The sequence below is a fragment of the Triturus cristatus genome, chromosome 3_2 (genome assembly GCF_964204655.1).
Source record: "Triturus cristatus chromosome 3_2, aTriCri1.1, whole genome shotgun sequence".
NCBI lineage: Eukaryota > Metazoa > Chordata > Amphibia > Caudata > Salamandridae > Triturus > Triturus cristatus.
Genome location: NC_140584.1, coordinates 921,753,350 through 921,777,516, shown reverse-complemented (window position 1 = coordinate 921,777,516; position 24,167 = coordinate 921,753,350). Strand labels below are relative to the sequence as shown.

The following is a 24,167-nucleotide window of genomic DNA, read 5'->3' as shown; positions in this document are numbered from 1 at the left end:
CCACGCCACTCTGCCCCGCTCCACGCCAACGTACTCCACTCTAACGTACTCCACTCTAACGTACTCCACTCTAACGTACTCCACTCTAACGTACTCCACTCTAACGTACTCCACTCTAACGTACTCCACTCTAACGTACTCCACTCTAATGTACTCCACTCTAATGTACTCCACTTCACTGTACGCCAGTACACAGTACTTTACTCAACTTCACATTACGCCACTCCACAATACTCTATTCCTCTCTACAACTCTCCACTATATGCCATTCTACTCTATGGCACTACACTGTACCTAACTGCACTGTATGCCGCTCCACTCTATGCCACTGTGTTCTATGCTACTCCACTGTAATATATTACACTCTACGCCACCCTTTATCCGCTCCTCTCTGAGCTATTCTACTTTATGCCACTCCAATGGGCCGCACTCCACTGTACAACACCCCACTCTTCGCCAATCCACTCTACGCTGTTCTACTGTACTCCCCTCCTCTATACATCACTCCAGTTTACCGCACTCCACAGTACAACACTCCACTATACGCTATTCCACTATGCCACATTCCACTATACTCCACTACACCATACTGTACTACTTTTCCATTTATAACATTCTTCTCCACTCCAGTGTACCACACTCCACTTAATGACACGCCACTAATTTGTACGAGTTCAAATATATTGCAATGCAATGAAACAACAATAAAGTTTACACTTTTGTTATAGTTAGGATAACGTTATTTATTCTTTCTATACAAACTAAACTTAAAATACACAAACATTAGAAATTCTTAAGTTTATAGTTATACCTTAAATGTTTTATTCACGCACCACCTTTAAATTAATATTCCTTGTGTATTACTCGCCACTCTACCTGCACTGTGTTTTCACAAACGTTTTGATTTTCAATGTCCTAACTGTGCTTGTAAATACTATTATTTTGCATGATATAAGAGAGCTAATATATAGAATGGTATAAGCAGTGCATGGAAAAGGCGCGAGTTATAATTAATGTATTGTGGCTACCGACTTGAATAGACTGTGTTTGGAGGTGCGCGAGATATAATAAGTTTGAACGTGTTACTTGATTTATAAATTAAAGGTATAAATTAGAGTTTGTGTGCTTTCACTTTTGTTTGTAGCTAAAGAATGAATAAAGTAATTGTTCAAAAATGGTGCATAAATTATACTATGGTATATCTACAACATAATAATTTCTAATGTTTTTGTATTTTAAGTTAGGTTTGTATGGAAAGAATATATAAAGTTTTCCTTACTATAACAAATGTTTCATCTTTGTTTTTTACATTATATATATATATATATATATATAATCTACTGGCGGTCACCAGTAGATAGTTATAGTTAGGACCGTGTTTCCATAGGAAATTCGCAACATTCTATTTGGAATAACTTTGGCGCCGGTTGACGAATCCTCGCGAAATTTTCAAAATAGGTGGGGCACTCCGCTCCGCTCCTACCCTGAAAGTCTCGGGGGGATTCGTCAAGCGGGGGATGAGAAATGCAATTTTCCATAGGGACCTTTAGTCCAAGGTACAGCCCGAACGGCTGAACAGAATTACTTGAAATTTGGCAGAGAGGTAGTCCTCAGCTCAGGGATGTGCCTTTTGCATATATGGAGTTAATCTGTTCAGTAGTTCCTGAGAAAATTGCAGTTAAAAGCACATACATATCTATAGCCGCGCACCGTGCGAGCACCGTGTGAGCACCCTAACGTGCGCGAGCGTAATTCTGATTGGTGGTTACTTGTTAGTCAACGTTCGAATTGGTCGAAATCAGGAAGTGTCGGCCGCCATTTTGTTTGTTTTCAGTGCGAGAGTGAAAAAGGAAGGTGGCGAACGTGAAAAGGGGGCAGGGTAGAGAGTTCCTGACCCCCTAGCCTTTGTCAGGGGGTCCCTGAAGGACCCCGAAGGCAGAAAAAAAACATTTTAATTTTTTTTTAAAAAAATCGTGGGGGTGCGCGTACCGTGCGCACACCGTGAAAACCACCCCCTCAATTTTTTTTTTAATACGTAGTTTATTGTAAAATAATATATAAAAACAATAATAATACATACATAACTTAGCACTTAAAAAAACCGTACAAATTCACTGAAAAAACCACAGGTTTCACACACGTTATAGTTAGGAATTAGCATTTAACCCCTTCAGTGCCCATGACGAGCTGGACTCGTCATGGGCTGCGGTGGCGCTGTGCCCATGACGAGTCCAGCTCGTCATGAACTCTGCCCGCTAATGAAAGGGCCGGCACTGGGCGGGGAAAGGGGCGGGCATGCAAGGGGTTAAAAAACCTTGCAAATTCACTTAAAAAAACCATCGGTTTCGACACACATGTTATAGTTAGGTGGATATTTCACTCGCTAAAAACCAATGAAATTCCCCTGTTCTAGTTAGAGTGGCGGCCACGCGAGTTATTGTTATCTGAACTAACTAGAACAGGGGAATTTCATTGGTTTTTTGCGAGTGAAATATCCACCTAACTATAACATGTGTGAAACCTATGGTTTTTTAAGTGAATGAATATATATATATATATATATATATATATATATATATATATATATATATATATATATATATATATATATATATATATATATAAAATCCAAAAAGGCTGTCTCCCACTTCCAGTCGGCGAGGAAGAAGCACACGGACACCAGTTCGTGCTTCAAGGTCTTTAATAAAAGTCAACACCCACACAGCACGCCATTACGCGTTTCGGCCACCAGATGGCTATATATATATATATATATATATATATATATATATATATCCCTGTAAAACGGAGTTCCAACTGTGCTCTCAGGTCTAGGAAAAAGACACCACACCATCCAAGTTGCTTCAAGGGGGTTTATTACTTCATAAACCCAACGTGACTCGTTTCACCCTCACGGGCTTGCTCACACACCGTTATGCTACCGGACCGCCGTATACATACTGAAATTGTATATACATCGATATATATATATATATATATATAGAGATAGAGATAGAGATAGAGATAGATATATATATATATATATATATATATATATATATATATATATATATAGATATATAGATATATATATATATATAGATATATATATATATAGATATAGATATATATAGATATATAGATATATATATATATATATATATATATATATATATATATATATAGATATATAGATATATATATATAGATATATAGATATATATATATATATATATATAGATATATATACACACAAAAAGAAGCAAAAGCGTTCCCCCATTTCCGGAGCCTCAAACCCTTCGGGGCAGCCTCACATGGGCATGGAGCAACCCATTAATCTCACTCGAGCAAGTACAACAAAGTGAGGCCCAATACTCTGGAAAGGCATTTATTTCAGAGTCAGAAGCGCCAGCTTTCTCTTCATCCAACGTTTCGGCTGAGATTGCCTTGCTCACGGACATGAAATGCAAGCGCCCAGGTGTGCTCAAACATTTATAGCAAATAGTGCATCACGTGTCTGTAGATCTCAGTACTACTGCTCCCACAGTGCATTGTGCCGGTATTCACAAAGGTATTCTGGATGTCCCAATTTGTTTTTCACCTGATGGTATTCTCATGTGGCACACGCACTGATACTTAGTGGAAATTCGTTCTGCCTCAGGCAGGTGAGTTTAAAATGTTTTTGTTGCTTGTTTGACTTGAAAACAACACAGCTTCACCAGAGCACGATCATCGCAGGATATTCATCCTGTTTGAATCCCCTCCAACGCGCCATTCTGTTTGCACCAGTGGCGATCCTTCGTAGGTAGGGTGGCGCGAGTGGGTAAGGCTCCTCAATTGATGTACAAAAAGAAGCAAAAGTGTTCCCCCATTTCCGGAGCCTCAAACCCTTCGGGGCAGCCTCACATGGGCATGGAGCAACCCATTAATCTCACTCGAGCAAGTACAACAAAGTGAGGCCCAATACTCTGGAAAGGCATTTATTTCAGAGTCAGAAGCGCCAGCTTTCTCTTCATCCAACGTTTCGGCTGAGATTGCCTTGCTCACGGACATGAAATGCAAGCGCCCAGGTGTGCTCAAACATTTATAGCAAATAGTGCATCACGTGTCTGTAGATCTCAGTACTACTGCTCCCACAGTGCATTGTGCCGGTATTCACAAAGGTATTCTGGATGTCCCAATTTGTTTTTCACCTGATGGTATTCTCATGTGGCACACGCACTGATACTTAGTGGAAATTCGTTCTGCGTCAGGCAGGTGAGTTTAAAATGTTTTTGTTGCTTGTTTGACTTGAAAACAACACAGCTTCACCAGAGCACGATCATCGCAGGATATTCATCCTGTTTGAATCCCCTCCAACGCGCCATTCTGTTTGCACCAGTGGCGATCCTTCGTAGGTAGGGTGGCGCGAGTGGGTAAGGCTCCTCAATTGATATACAAAAAGAAGCAAAAGCGTTCCCCCATTTCCGGAGCCTCAAACCCTTCGGGGCAGCCTCACATGGGCATGGAGCAACCCATTAATCTCACTCGAGCAAGTACAACAAAGTGAGGCCCAATACTCTGGAAAGGCATTTATTTCAGAGTCAGAAGCGCCAGCTTTCTCTTCATCCAACGTTTCGGCTGAGATTGCCTTGCTCACGGACATGAAATGCAAGCGCCCAGGTGTGCTCAAACATTTATAGCAAATAGTGCATCACGTGTCTGTAGATCTCAGTACTACTGCTCCCACAGTGCATTGTGCCGGTATTCACAAAGGTATTCTGGATGTCCCAATTTGTTTTTCACCTGATGGTATTCTCATGTGGCACACGCACTGATACTTAGTGGAAATTCGTTCTGCCTCAGGCAGGTGAGTTTAAAATGTTTTTGTTGCTTGTTTGACTTGAAAACAACACAGCTTCACCAGAGCACGATCATCGCAGGATATTCATCCTGTTTGAATCCCCTCCAACGCGCCATTCTGTTTGCACCAGTGGCGATCCTTCGTAGGTAGGGTGGCGCGAGTGGGTAAGGCTCCTCAATTGATATACAAAAAGAAGCAAAAGTGTTCCCCCATTTCCGGAGCCTCAAACCCTTCGGGGCAGCCTCACATGGGCATGGAGCAACCCATTAACCTCACTCGAGCAAGTACAACAAAGTGAGGCCCAATACTCTGGAAAGGCATTTATTTCAGAGTCAGAAGCGCCAGCTTTCTCTTCATCCAACGTTTCGGCTGAGATTGCCTTGCTCACGGACATGAAATGCAAGCGCCCAGGTGTGCTCAAACATTTATAGCAAATAGTGCATCACGTGTCTGTAGATCTCAGTACTACTGCTCCCACAGTGCATTGTGCCGGTATTCACAAAGGTATTCTGGATGTCCCAATTTGTTTTTCACCTGATGGTATTCTCATGTGGCACACGCACTGATACTTAGTGGAAATTCGTTCTGCGTCAGGCAGGTGAGTTTAAAATGTTTTTGTTGCTTGTTTGACTTGAAAACAACACAGATTCACCAGAGCACGATCATCGCAGGATATTCATCCTGTTTGAATCCCCTCCAACGCGCCATTCTGTTTGCACCAGTGGCGATCCTTCGTAGGTAGGGTGGCGCGAGTGGGTAAGGCTCCTCAATTGATATACAAAAAGAAGCAAAAGCGTTCCCCCATTTCCGGAGCCTCAAACCCTTCGGGGCAGCCTCACATGGGCATGGAGCAACCCATTAATCTCACTCGAGCAAGTACAACAAAGTGAGGCCCAATACTCTGGAAAGGCATTTATTTCAGAGTCAGAAGCGCCAGCTTTCTCTTCATCCAACGTTTCGGCTGAGATTGCCTTGCTCACGGACATGAAATGCAAGCGCCCAGGTGTGCTCAAACATTTATAGCAAATAGTGCATCACGTGTCTGTAGATCTCAGTACTACTGCTCCCACAGTACATTGTGCCGGTATTCACAAAGGTATTCTGGATGTCCCAATTTGTTTTTCACCTGATGGTATTCTCATGTGGCACAATATATTATGTTAAGTAGCACTGATTGTGTGCAGATAGATTCATTTAGGGCACAGTTCCATGTCCACCAATTTGATTAGTGAGCCAAAGTGGCATGCTAGATTTTACATAAATGCACTTTAATAAAGTGATTTCTGCCTTTTAAAAGTCCAATATTTTCTGCAGTCATACAAAGAGAAAATATGTACCATCCATTTTTTACCCGTTTGTTTAGCTGGGAATGTGTGCAGTAACTGAAAAGCCTGGGAACAGTTTTTCCCATACTTATAATGTTGGTGCTACTGGGATGGTCCTCTATATGGCAGCTGGAAAAGTTACATACAAGGCCAGAGGATGCACGATGACGTTTACCAAAATATGGGGTCCCTGGTTGTGCCACTATGCCATTGACATGGGGTATGTTGAAGAGCAGCCCTGGCCTAGACATCCCAGTAATGGGTGACAAACTTTGTACCGACCTACCATCTGACTGGCCACAGAAATGTTTTGATGTAAAATACGACTGATTGTGCTTTTACTCCAGTTTACCTAAGGTTTCTTGGTATGCTTACTTGCTTGATATGTTGATCACAGAAAATGCCAATAAAAATATTTAACAAAAAAAGAAAATACACCTTTTTTTCTTTTAATTTGGAAACAAATGTTTTGGAGTGGTAGTTTGTAGGCTTGTGCTGCACTCGCACACATGATCAGTTTCTTGGCACACGTAGATCTTACTCTGCTGGACGCAGGAAATAGTAGAGAGAACATTGATCACAGGTTTATCCAATATGTTTTCCATCACTTATGATGTCATATGCAGATTAGTGAAGAGGCTTGGGCCATCCCCTTCAGAGGTTTGCTGGTGCCCAGAAAGGATTTGGCACTGGCAAACGCCTTCCAGGCACCTACAGAATGAGGAGGCATTTGCCACCTATTAGGAGGACTATTTAAGAAAAAGAAAAAAAAGTAGGGTTTTCTTTTTGGCATTGATACAGGTCATAAGCGTGTTCTAGCTACACACCTTTGAGATTTATATACAAGTCAGTAGAACAGCCAGGGGATTAAAATGCAAGAAAATGATTCTCAAAGTATCTGCTAGTCATCATTTTCCCGTGGATACCATTTAAGTTCAACACTTTTTTTTTTTAAAATATCTTTATTGGTATTTTCTGATTTTATCATAATTGACATCACATTATTGTACAGCATTTGCATATGTCCGCCAAAAGAAACACAAAACACATGCGATCAACAGCAGGATATGTGACAACAGTATGAAAGTGATATTAACACAGTGTACCTGCTGATACATTTACATTGCATGGAGTACATGTGGAGATGTCCCAGTGTGCAATTGCTCGCATAACCATTTAAGTTCAACACTTACAATAAAAACTTAATCTTCTGTTTCCATTTAATAAAGCCCTTATTTGATGGTATAGTTTAACTCTGCTAACAGAGTCTATTCAGTAAACTGGCTCTTTTTAGAACTGTGCCTACCAGACTTGGGAACATTCAGAAAGTTGATCTAGGTACATTCCGCAAGTTGCTTATCGCTGGATATGTGTTTAGTAACTCTCATTTCCTGGATTTCTATTTGCTAGCTATATTTCCTTTAGTCTGTCGAGCTCAAATGTATCCCTCCTGTTTCCCAAACCAAGTTTACTGTATTCTTCGACAACTCGCTTTCTATAAACAGGCCTTTAATTTGTTCTTATCTTGTCACATTTGTTGTGCATTCAAAGAAAGAGGCCAGGCTGTGTCTTCCAGAGAGCTTGATGTTTAATTTTATTTCTCTAACTTCAAAGTAAGAGGATTTATGTGATAATCATGCTGGGTTAGCGGGGTCTGCTTGAGGAAGGCTGTACAGAAGTTTTTTCTTCTAACCGACAACAACATTTTAATGTCTGTAAATTAACTGTGATGACTACCAAAGTAATACATTGGGTGATGACATTTCTACACATTAACGTTTGTGTGTGCTGTATACTTTTATCAATAAAACTGTATGTGGGGGTTGTGGCCTAGAGCGTCAAGGTAGCGGTCGCACTCTGAGTGTGCTCCAGACCCCTCTGTCAACCGCTCGAATCCAGTCCATAATCACGAAGCCGGATTTCTCTCTAAGTATCCCGTAGTGCCTCTACATGACCTGGGGGTCGTCCCGTGCCGCATCGGCTTCCTGGAGAGTGGGGAGACCCAGGTACAAGGTGGCGGCGCCCAGGTTACACTGATATCTGACGTTGGGGCAAAGTGAATCCGGCTGTTTGACTGGGAGCGTGGGGTCGAGATTTGACCGGGTCCTCCCTATGCCCATGCACTGCGTAGGGGCCGCAGCAAGTCACAGCTCTACCCCCTGTGCCACTGGGGTCTGTTATACAGTGAGTCACCAGGCGGGGTAGCAAAGGGCTGAGGCGAGATGTGGAGCTGGGCGGCGGCCAACACCTTTGGACGACGTCGCTGGGTGAGCAGGACCAGACCCCAATAACACCGACCGGGCCCTCACAGCGGATGGACTGCGGAGACACAACTGAGAACTGCACAAGCTACGGGCCCCATCTAAAGTAGACTGTATACTGCGGCGTCTGCTCCTCTTGACTGTGACCCTCTGAAGAGAGAGTGACGACGCGGAAGCCCCACCTCGGTAGGCCCCAGGTTCAGGAAATATGGGAGGCTGCGATCCGGCGTCCGGAGCCTGGATGCTCCCGAGTCACAACTATGCAGGTGAGGAGTAGCGGGGGCAGTTGAAGACTAACATCAACCTGGGCCAGCTGACAGTTATAGACTATGGTTCCAGACAGCGGCCGCAGACAGCAGCCTTATTGAAGAGAAAACCCCCCTACCTTAGTGGTCTGGCAAATGCCTGGAGCCGTGGGCCTGCCCCGAGAAACGAGTTGGCCCCGGGGTGAATGAGGGTCATGCGGAGACCTGTAGACAGAGCCTGCAGCTTCTGGGGTGTTATAAGACCCCATTTTATGCCTCCTGACCACCAGGAGAGACAGCCAGGAGCACATGAGGCGAAGCTCTTGATCCTCCGGGAGCGGGTACCACTAGTATGGCATGCACGAGACCGGAGAGGCACATCAAGAGGGATCCATAGGTGCGGTACTCCGGCCATCTTCAGTGCCCCATCTGGGACTTTGCCTTTGTTGCCCATCCAGCCTGGGGGCACTCACGAGCGTACCCCCATTCAAGATGCATGGAGAGGTCGAACCCCAAACTCCGCACAGGGTTGCTAGGTGACCTGCGACTCAAGAAGATCCAGTGGGGGAGGGAAGGACATTAGACTCCACCCACAGGAGCCATCCGGGACATCATACCTCCCCTCCCCCCCCTCCAATAACCCCTGCTGCAGATCGACGCAGATCATTCTCACGACCGATGTGCATAACGGCGAGGACGTACAGGGAGCACAATCAGGGGAAGCCAGAAGACCCTAGGAGTCGGATACCACCCAGACCCACGGAGGGAATCGACCAGTAGGCCCACCCAGTAACACAGTGGAGAGCCCCAGGCGGATTGGACAGAAGAGAGTGAGAGCAATTTTGTGTGAAGCCTGCCACTCTCCGACCCCACCGTTTTTCTCTATGGGGGTGATCGGAAATGCGGTTAGCGGACCAAACATGGGTAAAGACAGGCAAATAAAGCCACCTCCCTCCCAGACTCAAATGGAGCAATATGCTACAAGTAACGTGGCACTAGTACCGCCGCCACGGCCAAGCCTCCAGTACCCAAGGGCGATTTGGCCACTTTCCTTTAAGTGATACGTGCTTCTCCTCAGTTACTTAAAACACATGACACGAGGCACCTCCGTTGCCATCAAACTGATGTTTTCTCAGGGATATGCATGTTCACTGCACTCATGGACCCTACATACAAACGGTCCTGGCGTCCCAGTCCTGTCCTATACAGCCCCTTCAAAGACAACACCCTACCTTGAACTGGAGCCCATACGTATCCCCTCCTGGAACGTCGGTGGTTTTCTGGACTAGGTGAAATGTACTGCAGTCTTAAAGTTCTCAACCCGCTCCGCTCCCTTTGTCCTTATGCTACAGGAAACCCATTTACTAGGTAACCACTGTCCATTTCTAGCCCGTCTTTGATAGGGTTTATCACACAGGCTTCACGAGGAGTAGCAATTCTGCTCCGCCTCTCCTTTCCTTTCAGGGATGGTTCTTGGCTATTACTGGTAGGTGTACTTAATCCGATCACGGCTTACATACTCCCTGCAACTCTGGCTTCCTGCCTGTGCGATCTGGCAACCCTACTTCTGTCTGTTACCTATGCCAACTACGTTGTACCACTGCACATTATGCCACTATACACTACCACATTTTACTCTATGCCACTGCACTGTATGCAACTGCATACTACGTCACTATACCATTGCGCTCTACTTCACTGCAGTCTACGCCACTCTATTCTACTTGGCACCACTGTACTCTACGTCACTGTTCTCTGCACCACTCTATGCCTCTCTACTTTGCATGACTGCACTCTATCTATGCCAGTGCACTCTATGCCACTCTACACCACGACACTGTACATTGCTGCACCACTCTACGCCAATGCACCCTACACACCTCTACTCTGCTTCACTCCACTCTATGCCACTTCACGTCACTCTACTCTGCAACACTGCTCTCTCTGCCAGTGAACGCTACGCCACTCTACATTGCTCCACTCTATGCCACTGTATTCTGTACCCATCCACTCTTCTCTGAAGCCATATACTCTGTGCCAATGCAATCTACGCCACTGTATTACACTTTACTCCACTCTGCACCAATCCACTGGATGCCACTTCACACTACCCCATTCAATTTTATACTGCTGCACTCTACGCCACTGCACTCTAAACCAATGCTGTCTACACCACTTTACTCAAAACCAATATTCTACACCACTACACTGTATGCCACAATACTCTACAACAGTGCACTCTACACCGTTGCACTCTGTCACTTTACTCTGCACCGCACTATGCCACTGCACTCTAAGGCATTCTACACAGCAGCACTGAACTCTGTGCCACTCTGCTCTACTCTGCACCACTCTACTGCACTCCACGCCACTCTAATCTACTGTGCACCCCTGCACTCTGACACTGCACTCTACACCACTCCAGTCTAGGACATTCCGCTCTGCACCATACCACTCCACTCTGCACAAATGCACTCTATGCCACTACTCTATACAACTCTGCACTGCACCACTCCACTCTACATCACATCACTCTACTCTGAAGCAATCGACTCTACGCCACTCCACGCCACTGCAGTCAATGTTGTGTCACTCTACACCACTATGCTCTACCCTGCACCACTGTACTGTACTCTACCCTACACCACTCCACTCTGAAACAATCTACTCTATGCCACTGTACTCTAAACCACTGCACTATACGCCCCTTTACTCCAAAGCAATGCATCCTATGCCACTGCACCTACACTACTTTGCACCATTGCACTTTACATCACTATACAACATTCTCCTCTGTCATTGCACTCTATGCCACTCTACTCTGCTCTACTCTAGGACGCTGCTCTCTGACACTCTACTCTGACACTCTACTGTGCATGACTCCACTCTGCCACTGCACTCTACTCTGCACCACTGAACTCTGCCACTCTACTGCACTCAACACCACTCTACTCTACCCTGCGCCCCTCTGCCCTGCGCCCCTCTGCCCTGCGCCCCACTGCCCTGCGCCCCTCTGCGTCACGCCCCTCTGCGTCACGCCCCTCTGCGTCACTCCACTCTACGCCAATCTACTCTGCACCTCTGTACTTTATGCTACTTCACTTTAGACCACTCTACTGTACTCCACTCTATGATGCTCTACTCCATTAAACTATGCTTCACTGACACACTGGTCCATACTATGCCACTACTCCACTCTAAAATGCTTTACGAAACTCTATGCCACTCCATGCCTCTTTATTTCACTCTATTCTCTGACGCACCACTTCACTCTGACAATCTACTCCGCTGCATGCCACTCTACAACACTCTACTCAACACCATCTATGCCACACCACTCTATGCTACTCCACTTTACAACACTCTACTCAACTTTGACACTGTGCTCCACTCTAGAACACTCTACTCCCTCCACGACACATCCCAACGCTGTATGCTACTTCATGACACTCCAGTTCTCCACACCACTCCACTCCTCTTTAAAACACTTCACTCTACCCTACTAACTTTTAGCTATGCCGGACAGCAGCCACTCTGGTGTACAACATTTCTAAAACATATTGGCAAAGCCAATAGCTCTTGCATAGGTGAGATCTATTGGCGTTGCCAACGCTGTGTAAAAACTGTTGTTTAGTATTATTGTTTCTTAACCACCTAGAAGAAATTATATTAATAAACCAATCATTTTCTTCTCCTCCAGTGCCTGATTTGTATATTAAATGCTGTGAATTGTAGGCAACAAGCATGGACAATTTACAGCATCAGAAATAATAAACCACTTACTTATAAATAAGATTGAGTGCTTCACTAATAACTGTACATGTATGTGTTTCTCATTAACAATGTTAAGTTTTGCAAAAAAGAAGTAAAGAAAATGCCTTAATAGCACAAACCTTTATACCATACCTAACTCTGCATACCAACCTGATGTGCCTACCATACCTAACCGACCTCCACATCTGAGGTACGTGTATCTTACTTTTGCCATGAGATTGCTATCTAGTGAAAAGTCGTTAATTTGTGCTGTGGGACCTCCAGTAACGTCTGAAGAGACTGCAGCCTGCTGCAAAAGTAGTTGTGTCTAGCTTGAGGGACCTCTAGTATTGGCCTAGATACGGCAGGAACTTGTGAATACCAGTGCTTCTTTAAAAATAACGAGAACTGTTCTCTTTTCCAGTGCTTATTCTTCTCTGCAGTGCACACTTTATTTATTTTTGGTAAATCTTTGCAATCATGAGTAATGAAAGTGCCGTGTTCAAATAAACCTCAATGCATGAGGCATTGGGAAACAGTGCAGCATTAGAAAACAAGTATTGTGTTCTGTCTTGTTTGGGGCAATTACATTTTTACAGAGCTATTCAGAAGTTTATTTACTTCCCTGAGGGTGTCTTTTGGGATTTGGTCCGCATTCTAAATGTTTTTGTTTGGTTGTTAATCGAATGCTGAGCTAAGTGACTAAAATGACTTTTATATTCCTACGGTGATGGTGGTTAACATTTTCAAGGATTTTCTCTGCCAATGTACAATGTCTGCCTAACCTGTTTTGTGTATATATATATTTTTAATAGATTGTCCTTGTAAAGATTCCTGTGTGTGTGTTAGTGTGTTTTAATAGGAAAGGTGTAATTGATCTTTTGTTTTTTATATTTGACCTTTAGCGTTGGCTGACAGAACAGAGAGCACAGTGCCCTCACTGCAGGTAAGACTGCTGCCATTTTTGCAGAATGATTTTGTTTAAATCCTACAGATGTATGATGTCTTTTCTGCCATAGATTACATTTCTTAACCACTTGATGGATGAATAAAAGGCCTTGAGCCTGATTTGCAAATTTATTGTCTGCAATAAGCTTTTGTTTATGACCGAAAATCCTTAGGTTTCCTGTGTGTCATAATTTCCATGAATTTGTACTACTGCGAATTTCTCTTCCATGAGTTTGTAGAAATTCTTGATAGAAAGTCTAACGCTAGAGTTGAGTAATGGTCATTTACAAGGCATGACCAGCCTTGTAGGTTTCTGAACACCCACAAATATGTACCTTTGTGTGCATTTACAAACTGAAATCTGACTCTTTCCACCTTGGAAATGGTCGAAGACTTACTCGAGAAGGAAAGTGGAACCTGGACTTGTATGGGGTGTAAAGGGCTTTTTCTGCAGCAAAATATATAATCCCCCAAGGAAGGTAAAACAAAAAAGAGAGAAAGTGTGCTTTTTCCTATTCGGCTTCTCTTGCCACTGATGTGACTTTCCAGTGGTACTGTTAAATCTACTTTGTGAATCTTCCAAAAGTGTAAAAGTACTTTCAGGCAGAGTCCTAGAGCTTCGCTGTACGCTTACGCTTCTTTTTTAAACCGGCACATTATTATTAACGAGAGCTCTTGTATGGCACTTAGTTATTTGTGATTGGGGGTGTTAGTAAAAGATTTTCGAATTTAATTTTTCAAATATGTTCATCTTTCGATGGAAAACACGATTTGATGATCTAGTTACATGTTATGCTACTGTTTGTTTGTTGTTGCAGGCAGTAGGTGCTGTTTTAATTTTTCTTCTGTTAAAAATGTGGTTGAGGAGCATGTCTCCATTGTGCCCTTATAATATTTCTGTATTATCCATAGTCCTTCTGACTTAAAGTACCAGTTATAAGTCAGCCTGTCAAACCTGAAATATACGTTTTGCATCTATTTCCTAAAAGACTCACCTTTAGGTGTAGTGACTAGCTGCTGGGCCCTGTCCTAATATGGCGCACTGAATGAGCATGGGAAATCAAGTCCTAAATTATGGTACTACGCTGTGTTTCACCACTGCGTTTGACCTCTGCTGATACCCCCTGAGAAATGGGCCTATCTTATTGCTGAAAATCTCTTAGCAAGAAATCTATCTTTCTTGAAGTAACCTTTAATCTGCTTTTGTTTTCTAGTGTATACTTATTAGAGTATTTTTGACTGTATCGTAGCCTTTTTTATTTGTTACAGTGCTCCATTGCCTGTGGCTTGGTCGCACTATACCAATGCTGCATAGATCATCCATCCATCTTGAGTTGAAGCGATATTTTGTTTTATTTCTTTGTCCTGCTGAAAATGTTAGTAAATCCAGAATATAATAGAAAATTAATTAGAAGAGGATTGTGATGAACAAAATATGCTTTTGTAATCATTCTGCAAAAATCCCTTGAAAAGGAATTGGGTTAATGCGAAGACCTGGCTCCCCTGGTGCAGATTACATTTTGACATCTAATGTTCCAGATCGTTTTTTTCCCATGCCACTTGTTTATACAATACCATTATTATAAACAAGTACATTGCATGCTTACCTTTTGATGTGAATCTTAATATTTTACAGAGCGCCCTTGCAGCTGAGAGAGTTGGTCAACTGTCGGTGGGCAGAAGAGGTCACGCAACAGCTCGATACCCTACAGCTCTGTAATCTCACTAAACATGAAGAAAATGAGAAGGACAAGTATGTTGATAGGCTTCCTCTAACATTGGTGGTGTCCAGCATGTTCTGTTTGGCTATATACTGTAGATTCTATAGCTGATCTCCTGACTCATCACATGGGTTGATGCTTCTTTTTTGTACTTTACTTCAGTTTACCAGTAGAGTGGATTATACGTATGATTAAATAATTTTAACTGGAGCTGGTTTAAAGTAAACGCCTCACTCACCTGCCATTTCACCTAACCTTTCTTGGTATTCCTTTTGCACAACTCTTCTGTAATCATTACTGTAATGTTGCAGGTTGGTGTTAATCATATATGACCTTTTGATGATGGGCAGGACATGGACATCTGAAGGAGTTAAGCAAATCTAAAACAATTTTATAGGCGTTCAAGAATGAGACCTGATGAACCACCCTAGAAAACAGCAAGCCATATGCTAATCTAGCAATATAGTTGTCCGCATATGTTCTGTTCTCTTTGTAATATATCTGGGCAGTGCTAATGAGAAACGAAGGAAGATAGAAGACTTTTTGTCCACACAAAACTGCTATCCGGGACAGTCCTCTGCTGACAAAATGGCTGAACATGGCAATCAGCCTGCATTTCTTCAGAAGCTCCACAGGATATATAGCACTGCTTGCTGATATGAGAGACCTGATAGTTACACTGTCTGGTAAGATTTACTCTAGGACATAGAATTAGACCTAAAGCAGAAACAATTAGACTCAGTGACTTGGAAGGCTTGCTGACATGAAAGGCAAAGTGAGTGATGTGGAGGACACTTTGAATACTTTATTAGGGAAAGTGCAGGCCCTACCTCACAGGCGTAAGACGTCCCATGCCAGGCTTGACGACCTAGAGGCAAGAACTAAGAGGAATAATAGCTGCTTTCTTGGGTACAAGAATGTGGAATAATACCTCCTGGAACCATTTGTAGAAAATGTGATTTATTAGAGATCCGTCTATGGCAACCCGTTTGATATTTGCTGAGAAGAAATGGATAACCGGTCTCTTAATCCCAAACCTAGACCTGGAAATAACCCCTGGCTCAGTCTTGCTAATGTCCTGACCTACAGAGACTGAGACTCCATTTTGAGGGTTGATAGTGAATGGGGACGGTGGGGGCGTGGGGGTAGTATGAAAAGCATTGAGTGAGCAGGTAACCAGCCTTCACAATGGTAGTGCTGAATGTGTGTAAACACTTTCAACCTGTAAAGGCGGTACAGTAGACCAAAGGTGTGAGATATGCTATGCAGTATCAGACGAAGCTCGATATTGTGAAGGATAAATTTCACTTAAAAAAAAATAAAAACATGAATTCAGCCCTCTCCTTCTCAGAAAAGCTGAGCAGACACTGCATTTTCTGCAAAAGCTAATTTGAGGGCTGTTTAATGGGTCTGGGGCTGTTCCAGGTGTGTCGAGCTGCTGACACCATACTAAAGGACACTCCCCTACTGGTGGCTGAATCTTGGATTTATCGCACTTAATGGGACAACTTGCTTGTTATTAACGTCTGCCTCCATTGCTTATTTCATATACTGAAATGACCCTTTATTTTGTGGCTTTCCCCTCTCTGATGATCTTGAGGCAGGGTGATAAGTGCTTCTTGTTGGGGGCAGTCTGGAGCTGCATCTGTGAGGCCCTTAAGGTGGAATCTGGGACCGATGCGTGTGTGCTTTTGGCTGGTGGGGCTTGACACTTCTAGTTTAGCCAGGGGCAGGAGGGTTTGGCATCTGCTCTTCTGAGGTTTTGGCTATTGCTTTCGCCCCAGCTGCCAGTGCTACCCTGTTATTTTCCAGTGCGTAGCTCAAAGAGGGGCGCCTAGTGGGCCAGAGTACATGGCATTGCCCCGCTCACATGTCAAGCCATGCTTGGTTTCTGCAGGTATGTCTGAGGACAATGATGTCATGATTGCTTGCCTCCTGTCCAGTGTGCAGGAGGAATCATGAGTTCAGGCAGCCTCTGCATCATGAGGTTGTCATGGTGGGAAACCGCCTGTGTGTTTACACGTGATAGCGCCCATGGGTAGCCGTTTAGGAGCTAGCTGCTTTGTGCACAAGCTTGTTACTGAGGTAAATGCCTGGACCATCCAGGAGGTGAATTTTCTTGGAGTGGTGCCACTCATTCAGATTTCAGATACTGATTTCTGAGATTGATAGTTGTGGAACAGCATGTGAATAGCACTTAAAATTATAATTCTACTTTATGTCCTCCCTGGGAGTTTAGCAAATACCTTTTCTGTTTTCCTTAGTAGCTTTTTCTACTAGCCAATGACTTGGCTATCATTTTGCAATGTAGGCCTGAAGTTTTCTTTACTTTTGTATGTTAGTACCCCTGTGGGGCAGTATGAGTTTTAGGGATTAAGTGAATTGTGGGAGGAGGGTTTAGTGGTGGCAGTAGGCCCTCTAAGGATATAAAGGTTCTCCTAGCTTGCTCATCACAGGGCTTTGATGTGGAACGCTCCCAGAGTCGATGACCTCAGAAGGGTGGGATATAATCGCTAGTTGGGGGTCGGTCTTTGTAGGTGGTGAGGTGTTGGGGTAAGTTACTTTGGTTTCAAGATGACCTGCATTGTATAAACACAACTTGTGAGATATTGCAGTTGAAACATTAGAGTGTTGTGGATAGTGAAATAGTCAAAGATGGATTTCTTCTGGAATTTAGGTTGAATAATGCCATTTATAATAAAGGTAATGTCTTGGAATTTTAGGGGTCTCAACAACTCCCGTAAGTCCAGAAGTGTCCTCTTGTATGCTAATGTGCATGCCGTCAACAGTTAAATGATACAGGAGACACATTCAGCCTAGCACTGTGTGGGTCTGGCTACAGGTGCGGTTCATACATGTTTCACTTTCTGTGCAGTTTGCATTCAAGGAACACATCAATACTTATTGATAGCAAGTTTGGCTTTAGAATGATCCACCATGGTGAGGGCATGGGTAGGGGGGAGAGGGTAGATCTGTGCATGGACCTGGCACGCTCATGGGTCGCAGCACTATATTTGTTAACTGTTATGCCCCAAATGCTTTTACTCTACAATAGCTAGATAAAAAAGTGAGCTGCTTTCATCAATATCAGGGGTTTGATGCATCCTGCAGAGGTGATTTTAAAAACGATATTGGTAGCCCTCCCAACAACATGGAAGTGACTAGGCGAGATAATTTCCAATTACGACTTGATAGATGGCTGTCACCATTGCAGTTGGGCGGTGTGAGGGATACATGTTTTACTTGTGTCCATGATGTGCATTTCAGAATCTGTCTCCTGTTTTTTGGCAGTTAATTTTAAAGATGCATATCAGATTGCTGCATCCTGCCTAGAACTCTGTTAGATCATTTGCCAGTAATTGTAGAGGTGATGCTCCCCACATTCCTACCTTCTCTTTTAAGAGTTTGGAGATTTGAAGGTTAAATGTTGACAGATGCAGTGTTTAGAAATCAATTGGAGAAGAGGTGAAGATCTTCTTTGAGTGTAACTCTGGTACAGTTCAGAGTGCTTGCTGTCTTTGCTGCAAATCCTTTACAGTGTATATATGGGGGTTGTATATCTGGAGAGGATACTGTCGCGTCCACAGGAACTCCTCAGAATCCGGGCGATGCTCAAAGAGGTCCACCTCTCGACTTCCTCAACTCTAACCCATAACGTACAGAGTATTGAGGTGATCAAGTGAGGGAAGGGAATTAGGGTAGGAACAGCGGGGAAAGGGATACCAGAAAACACAATGATTAATACAGTTCCACTTTCTAACTACTCTCATATGATCTCGCTAAGCGGACTAGTACCTTTCAAACAAGTTCCCCATGCAGCGGTGTTCCACTGTCCAACTCACTAACCAGTGATGATAAGTCTCACAACCGAGGAGGACATACCTACAACACAGAACACACTTGGTTAATATTGCATTCAGCCCATCTTCACTTATATTAAATCGCCTCCCTCACTCATACATACCCTAGTGATAGACTTTCCCTTCAAATATAAATCAGGAGCCCGTAGGTAAAGTCCAGTTCCTTGCTCCCAGGAGCTCCTCAAAGATTAAGCTTCAAAAGATCTGGTGAAAGGGCTTCAACCACTTATAGCTTTCATGAGTCTATGACCAGCTCATAATCTTCCCTTAGTGTAGCACAAAAGAAACACATAGGCTCCGTGGAAAAATAAACGAAAACAAAAATAGGATATACTAGCGTTTTCATAGCAAACCCCATATGAACAATCCCAACATAAATGGCAGTTTCTTAAGTGCCCGGCCCCGTACCTTCTCAGTCGGCGTCGCTCTTAGTCTGTTCTAGTCCAGCGCTGTTACTTCCAGACAAACAACCACTCGAGCCCGAGCAGCTCAGGACTTCAACAGCCATTGAAGTCAAACATTCAGCCGAAAACAAAACTGCTTAAGGCACCAATGCGTCTCGCTCCGCGAGAATGCTACTCCAGGTGCGCGATGCCGAGAAACATCTGACTTCGGTTCGAACACAACCGCAAGTCGGCAGTAGGTCGAAGAGCGGCTCGCCCTGCAGTCCAGCAGACGGCTGTCGGGGAAAGAAATCAGCAAGAACTTCCTTCCTAGACGGAAGAACTTCAATGCCTGCAGCCGCGAGGAAGCTCCGTTCCTCCCAATCGAAATTACGCTGGCCGGCTGACGTGTACATTCGCATGAAATACTGGAAGGACTCTCATACCTGGGCCTTCTGGGATCTGTAGTTTGTGTGCACTTCTCCACACCTAGATATATGGCAGTGTTGGACTTGGCCTTTTTTCCCGAAATTTTTCGCTTTTATGGGAAACCGCATGTTACGTGAATGCATGTGAAATGCAAAGATTGAATGTGTGCAGACTGAGTTTCCCCATTTTAAAAATGTAATTTAAAATGGATGCCAAAGCTGTGCGGTTGCGCCGTTTGACTGAGCTAGGTTGACAGTCTAGTGGTTATTTCCCAGCAGCCCCAGCTTTTGGAGGGAAGCCTGGCACCCAGGGTGCTCTACCCCTCCCCCTAGGCCAGTTAGAGCCAGTCTCCCCAGACGCTTCTAGAAGCTTCTGGCACTGTCTGGAAGGTGGGGTGAGGGGCGTATAAAGGGCGGAGCTGGGTTGCCATGCAGTCAGTCAGAGGGTGGACCAGAGAGAGAGGGGACCTGCTGCCAGGGGTTACCGCCACATAGGCCTGTGTGCTGGGCCCTGAGCCTACCTACCCCCCCTCTACTGTCCACAGGGCGAGGGAAAGCTATAGTTGGGACAACGCAAACCTGGAGAAGCCCTCGCAGGAGTTTTAGGCGGTAGGATTAGTCAGGGAGCTATGCCTCTGAAAGTGACAGGGCTTAGGTGCTGCCATTCAAGTGAGTGAGGCATCCTGAACTACCCACTGATCTGGCCCGGCGAGAGGAGAATCCAGGGACGACAGGCAGAGACTAATTAGTCCGCCTTTAGCCACCAACGCAATTTCCCCCCCTCAAGAAACCCTCCAACAAGGGGCAGGAACCAGAGTGCGCTATTCACAAGCTGTCTGCAGGGAGAGAGCGCTATATCCAAGCTGCCCGTAGAAGGAGAGTGCGATAGCTGATGAGCGCTACATTCTTCTGAACTGTGTTCTGCCCCTGGCGTGTGGCCTGCCGCCTCCCAGCTTGTCTGCCCTGAGCTGGGGCGTCGTCGTGGGAGAAAGGGGGCGCTAGGCGCCGAACATATCGCCACCCCCTGAGTCGGGGGCCAGCCCTTAACTTCTGCCACCCCCATCGGGGAACCTAGAAAGGGATCGCTCACCGCTGCGGCCCAGGGCCGTAAAAGTCGCCCCCGTCGTCACCAGGGCCCGCGGAGAAGCCCGGGGCCCCGTCGCAGCCGAGGTAAAGTGGCCTCCAGGGAGGAGAGGGCCGCCGGAATTCCAAGTAGGCCGAGTTAGGCCTGAAAGCCAAAGCCAAGGACTCCGATCACCAGACGGGGGCGGACTGCCAAACGCCGCCCCCACCGCTGTGCCATTCGTCCTCCAGGCCGCGCCCCCGCAGTCCGCGCTGTGATTGGCGGCTGCGGGCGCGGACCTCTACTGCCGACTGGGAAGGGGAAGGAGTGACTCGAGAGCCAGGCGGGAGCCTACCCCGCGCTGGCGTCACCCCCAAGACTCGACAGACATGTCACTCCGTGGCGAGGGGCCCTCCGGAGGTGAGGAGAGCCCCGCGAACCGTGCCTGAAAGTCCCGGGTCCCAGGAGGGGGCCCGGGTGAAGTCCGACGTCGGGGAGAGCAGAGAGGGAGGACGGGAACCTACCCCGCCTCCCCCAGCCGAGGACGTCCGCAGCCTTGCTGAGGCTGCCTCGAAGTCCCGGGTCCCAGGAGGGGGCCCGGGTGAAGTCCGGCGTGGCGCTACAGCTGGCAGGGCTCTCAGGAGCGGAGGAGAGCCCCGCCTGCCAGGTGAAGAGCGGAGTCCGTCCGGAGCCGGCCCCAAGAGACCCGGTGAGTGAGGGCCTCCGAGGGGGACTGGTGAAGAAGGAGGAGGTGAGGTAGCCGGGCACAGCGTCGGTGCTCGCCCCCGTGGGGCCTTCCCCAGAGACCCTGAGAGTGTCCGGGGCGGCCGTGCCCCTCCCGCTGCCCCGACTGGCAGTGGGCAGCTGCCACGTGTGCCTAATTGGCCCAAGGAGCTTTTCAGTAAGCCGGTGAGTGGGGATCTGATGCTGAGTGATAGGGGGGTGAATTCGGGGTACATTGCCGGTGCCCGCCCCCAGGGTCCGTATTCTTCCGTGGGGCCACATTATTCCTGGATGGTTTCCAGAGTCCCCGGGAGGGGACTCCAACGTGCCCAGAACTGACGATTTTACGCCACGGCCCCGACGGACAGTGGGTAGTGGCGACGTGGGGCACCTTTGGTTGCCTAGCTAGGAGGGCACTACAAGGGGAGACTTCTGCTGAGGGCCCTCCGGATAATGCCGGTGTGCCCAATGTTAACTAGTGTTTTTCCCCTCAGGGTTGCTATGCTAATGTTTAGGCCTACTATCATACTAGGATGACCTCAGGTAGTTCATGCCTGCCCTATGGTGTTTAGACCCCATACTGAAGTGAACTATGCAGATGAGTTTATACCCAGTGATGATGCCAGAAGGTATACGTAATGTATTGATGCCTGTTTTCACGCGCTATTCAATTGCCATGTGCAGCGCTATGTTCCTAGGCCTGATTTAAAGTGCTAGGCATTTGTTATGTGCAGCGCTAGTTTTAGATGCCAGGGTTTGATGTGTGATGCACTGCCTACCCTAATTTCTGCCTCTAGCTCAGGAGTCACTCATATTAGTGAGGCATAAGAGAATGTCAGGATGGTTTTATTACAGGTGTTCTGGACCTTCGCCTAATGTTATGCCCTGAGGTATTCTTTTGCAGGATTGAGGCTGATGGATTATCTTCATGGTTTTCTATGTCGCAATGATTCCGGCAGGGGCCCGATTGGCCCTGCCCTGTACATAATTCCCCCCTGTAAATTTGAATCGAGCGCCAGTTGGCGCAGTGTAGAGATTACCTGACACCTTGTGGTTTTGACAATACAAAAGTTCTTTTTACCCAAACTGGTGTAGTGTCTCTTTTTGTAGTGTGCCTTGTGTGTCGCCTGTGTGTACTGCGTGGATGCTTTGCACATTTCCTCCGGAGTTTGGCCCGCCCGCTCTGCACCACGCTCCCCGTTTCCAACAGGCAGGCGCAAGTGCCAGACCCTGACAGATACCAGGTTCATAAAAGGGAAGCTGTCCAAGATAGATACCTTAGGTTAGCGGGAGAGGTAGTTTGTGTGTACTGGAGATGAGGCTATCTTGTAGCAATTCAGTAAAGCTTTTGCAGAATAGCATGACGCAGTTCTTCCTGAAATGAGATTCATATATCATAAAGTTTTGGTGAGTAGTATGACAAGGGAGTTTCTTATGTAGAGATATAGTGAGCTGGTGCCCTTACCAGCTGGTAAACCCCATTTGGAGGCCATAAGGGTCCCTGCTCGTGGCCTTTATGCAGGTATTTGTAGCTCTTGTGTGCACAAGTCCAATTTCTCAGATTTCCATCTCCCTAGAAGTGTAAAGATTCCTTTCTCCCTATCACGTTTGTATTTAGCTTCAATACTCTTTGCAGAAAATAATTGGTCTTTTGACTTCTGTCAACAATCACCATACACTTTTACCTACCTACCTTTCATGTACCTATAAAACATTTTTGATTGTTTGAATTACAAACTTTGAGCAATATTAAATATCTTTGTCTCTTGTAATTACTTCTACATAGAATTGCTGAATTATCTAATTGTTCTGAACTGAACAAGATTTGTGAGCTAACTTTACTAAATGCAATATGAATTTAGAATTTTATTCAAATTGTTCCTGAGGTATAAAAATAAAGATACCAGTCTGACAAGGAAATGGCTTCACTTATTCCAATTTCTTGTCAGAACGGTCTTTTAAATGTATTACTCGAGTTCAGTATCCATGATGGCCAGAGCCAATTTGCATAATGCATATCATTGATGTTGTTAAGCAAAGTGTGGCCCAGCACTCAAGCATGTACATTTTGTATAGATGGAGCTTACTTATTATCCACAAATGCAATAAAACAGATAAGCAATATGTCAAGATAGATTTTGATTGTAGATGAGAAAATTCTTCATTCTTTTTTTACATTCTTAAAATTCAAGATCGCCGACGCGTTTCGTCTTCTTGCAGACTTCTTCAGGGCTTAGCTATACTCAAAAAACGTTGCTTGACTTGAGATTTCTTATGTGCGATCAGATCAAATGGCGTAGTAAGACAGTATGAAACGAGTTACACAAATATGTGTCGCTGTCGCGCCTCTTGATCCGAGGAGATTATATTTTGCTTGAATTTCTATAGCAATGGTAATGTGTGATATGTATCTCCCATGCGTCAAAGGTAGCATCTAGTTTAGAATCCAAAGTGATTTTTGATTCTGAAACGCGTCGATGATCTTGACTTTACATGCTCGAGTGCTGGGCCACCCTTTGCTTAATCTGTCTAAGTGGCAATTGTGCCATTTTTCTGAGACGTATGGAGGTCATGTTCCAGGCCCCTCTGCACCAATCAATGAAGTGATAGACTC

At 45.2% G+C, this 24,167-nt stretch overlaps 1 protein-coding gene across 3 annotated transcripts in view; it reads left to right on the top strand.

Moving 5' to 3' along the window:
* TRIM37 (tripartite motif containing 37) overlaps positions 1-24,167 on the top strand; it is a 1,106,152-nt gene that overhangs the window by 142,327 nt on the left and 939,658 nt on the right. For all 3 annotated transcript variants that reach the window (XM_085649381.1, XM_085649379.1, XM_085649380.1), the window contains exons 3-4: positions 13,333-13,373; positions 15,012-15,128. In XM_085649381.1, the coding sequence (XP_085505507.1) occupies positions 13,333-13,373; positions 15,012-15,128 (158 nt within the window). The remainder of the gene's footprint in view (positions 1-13,332; positions 13,374-15,011; positions 15,129-24,167) is intronic.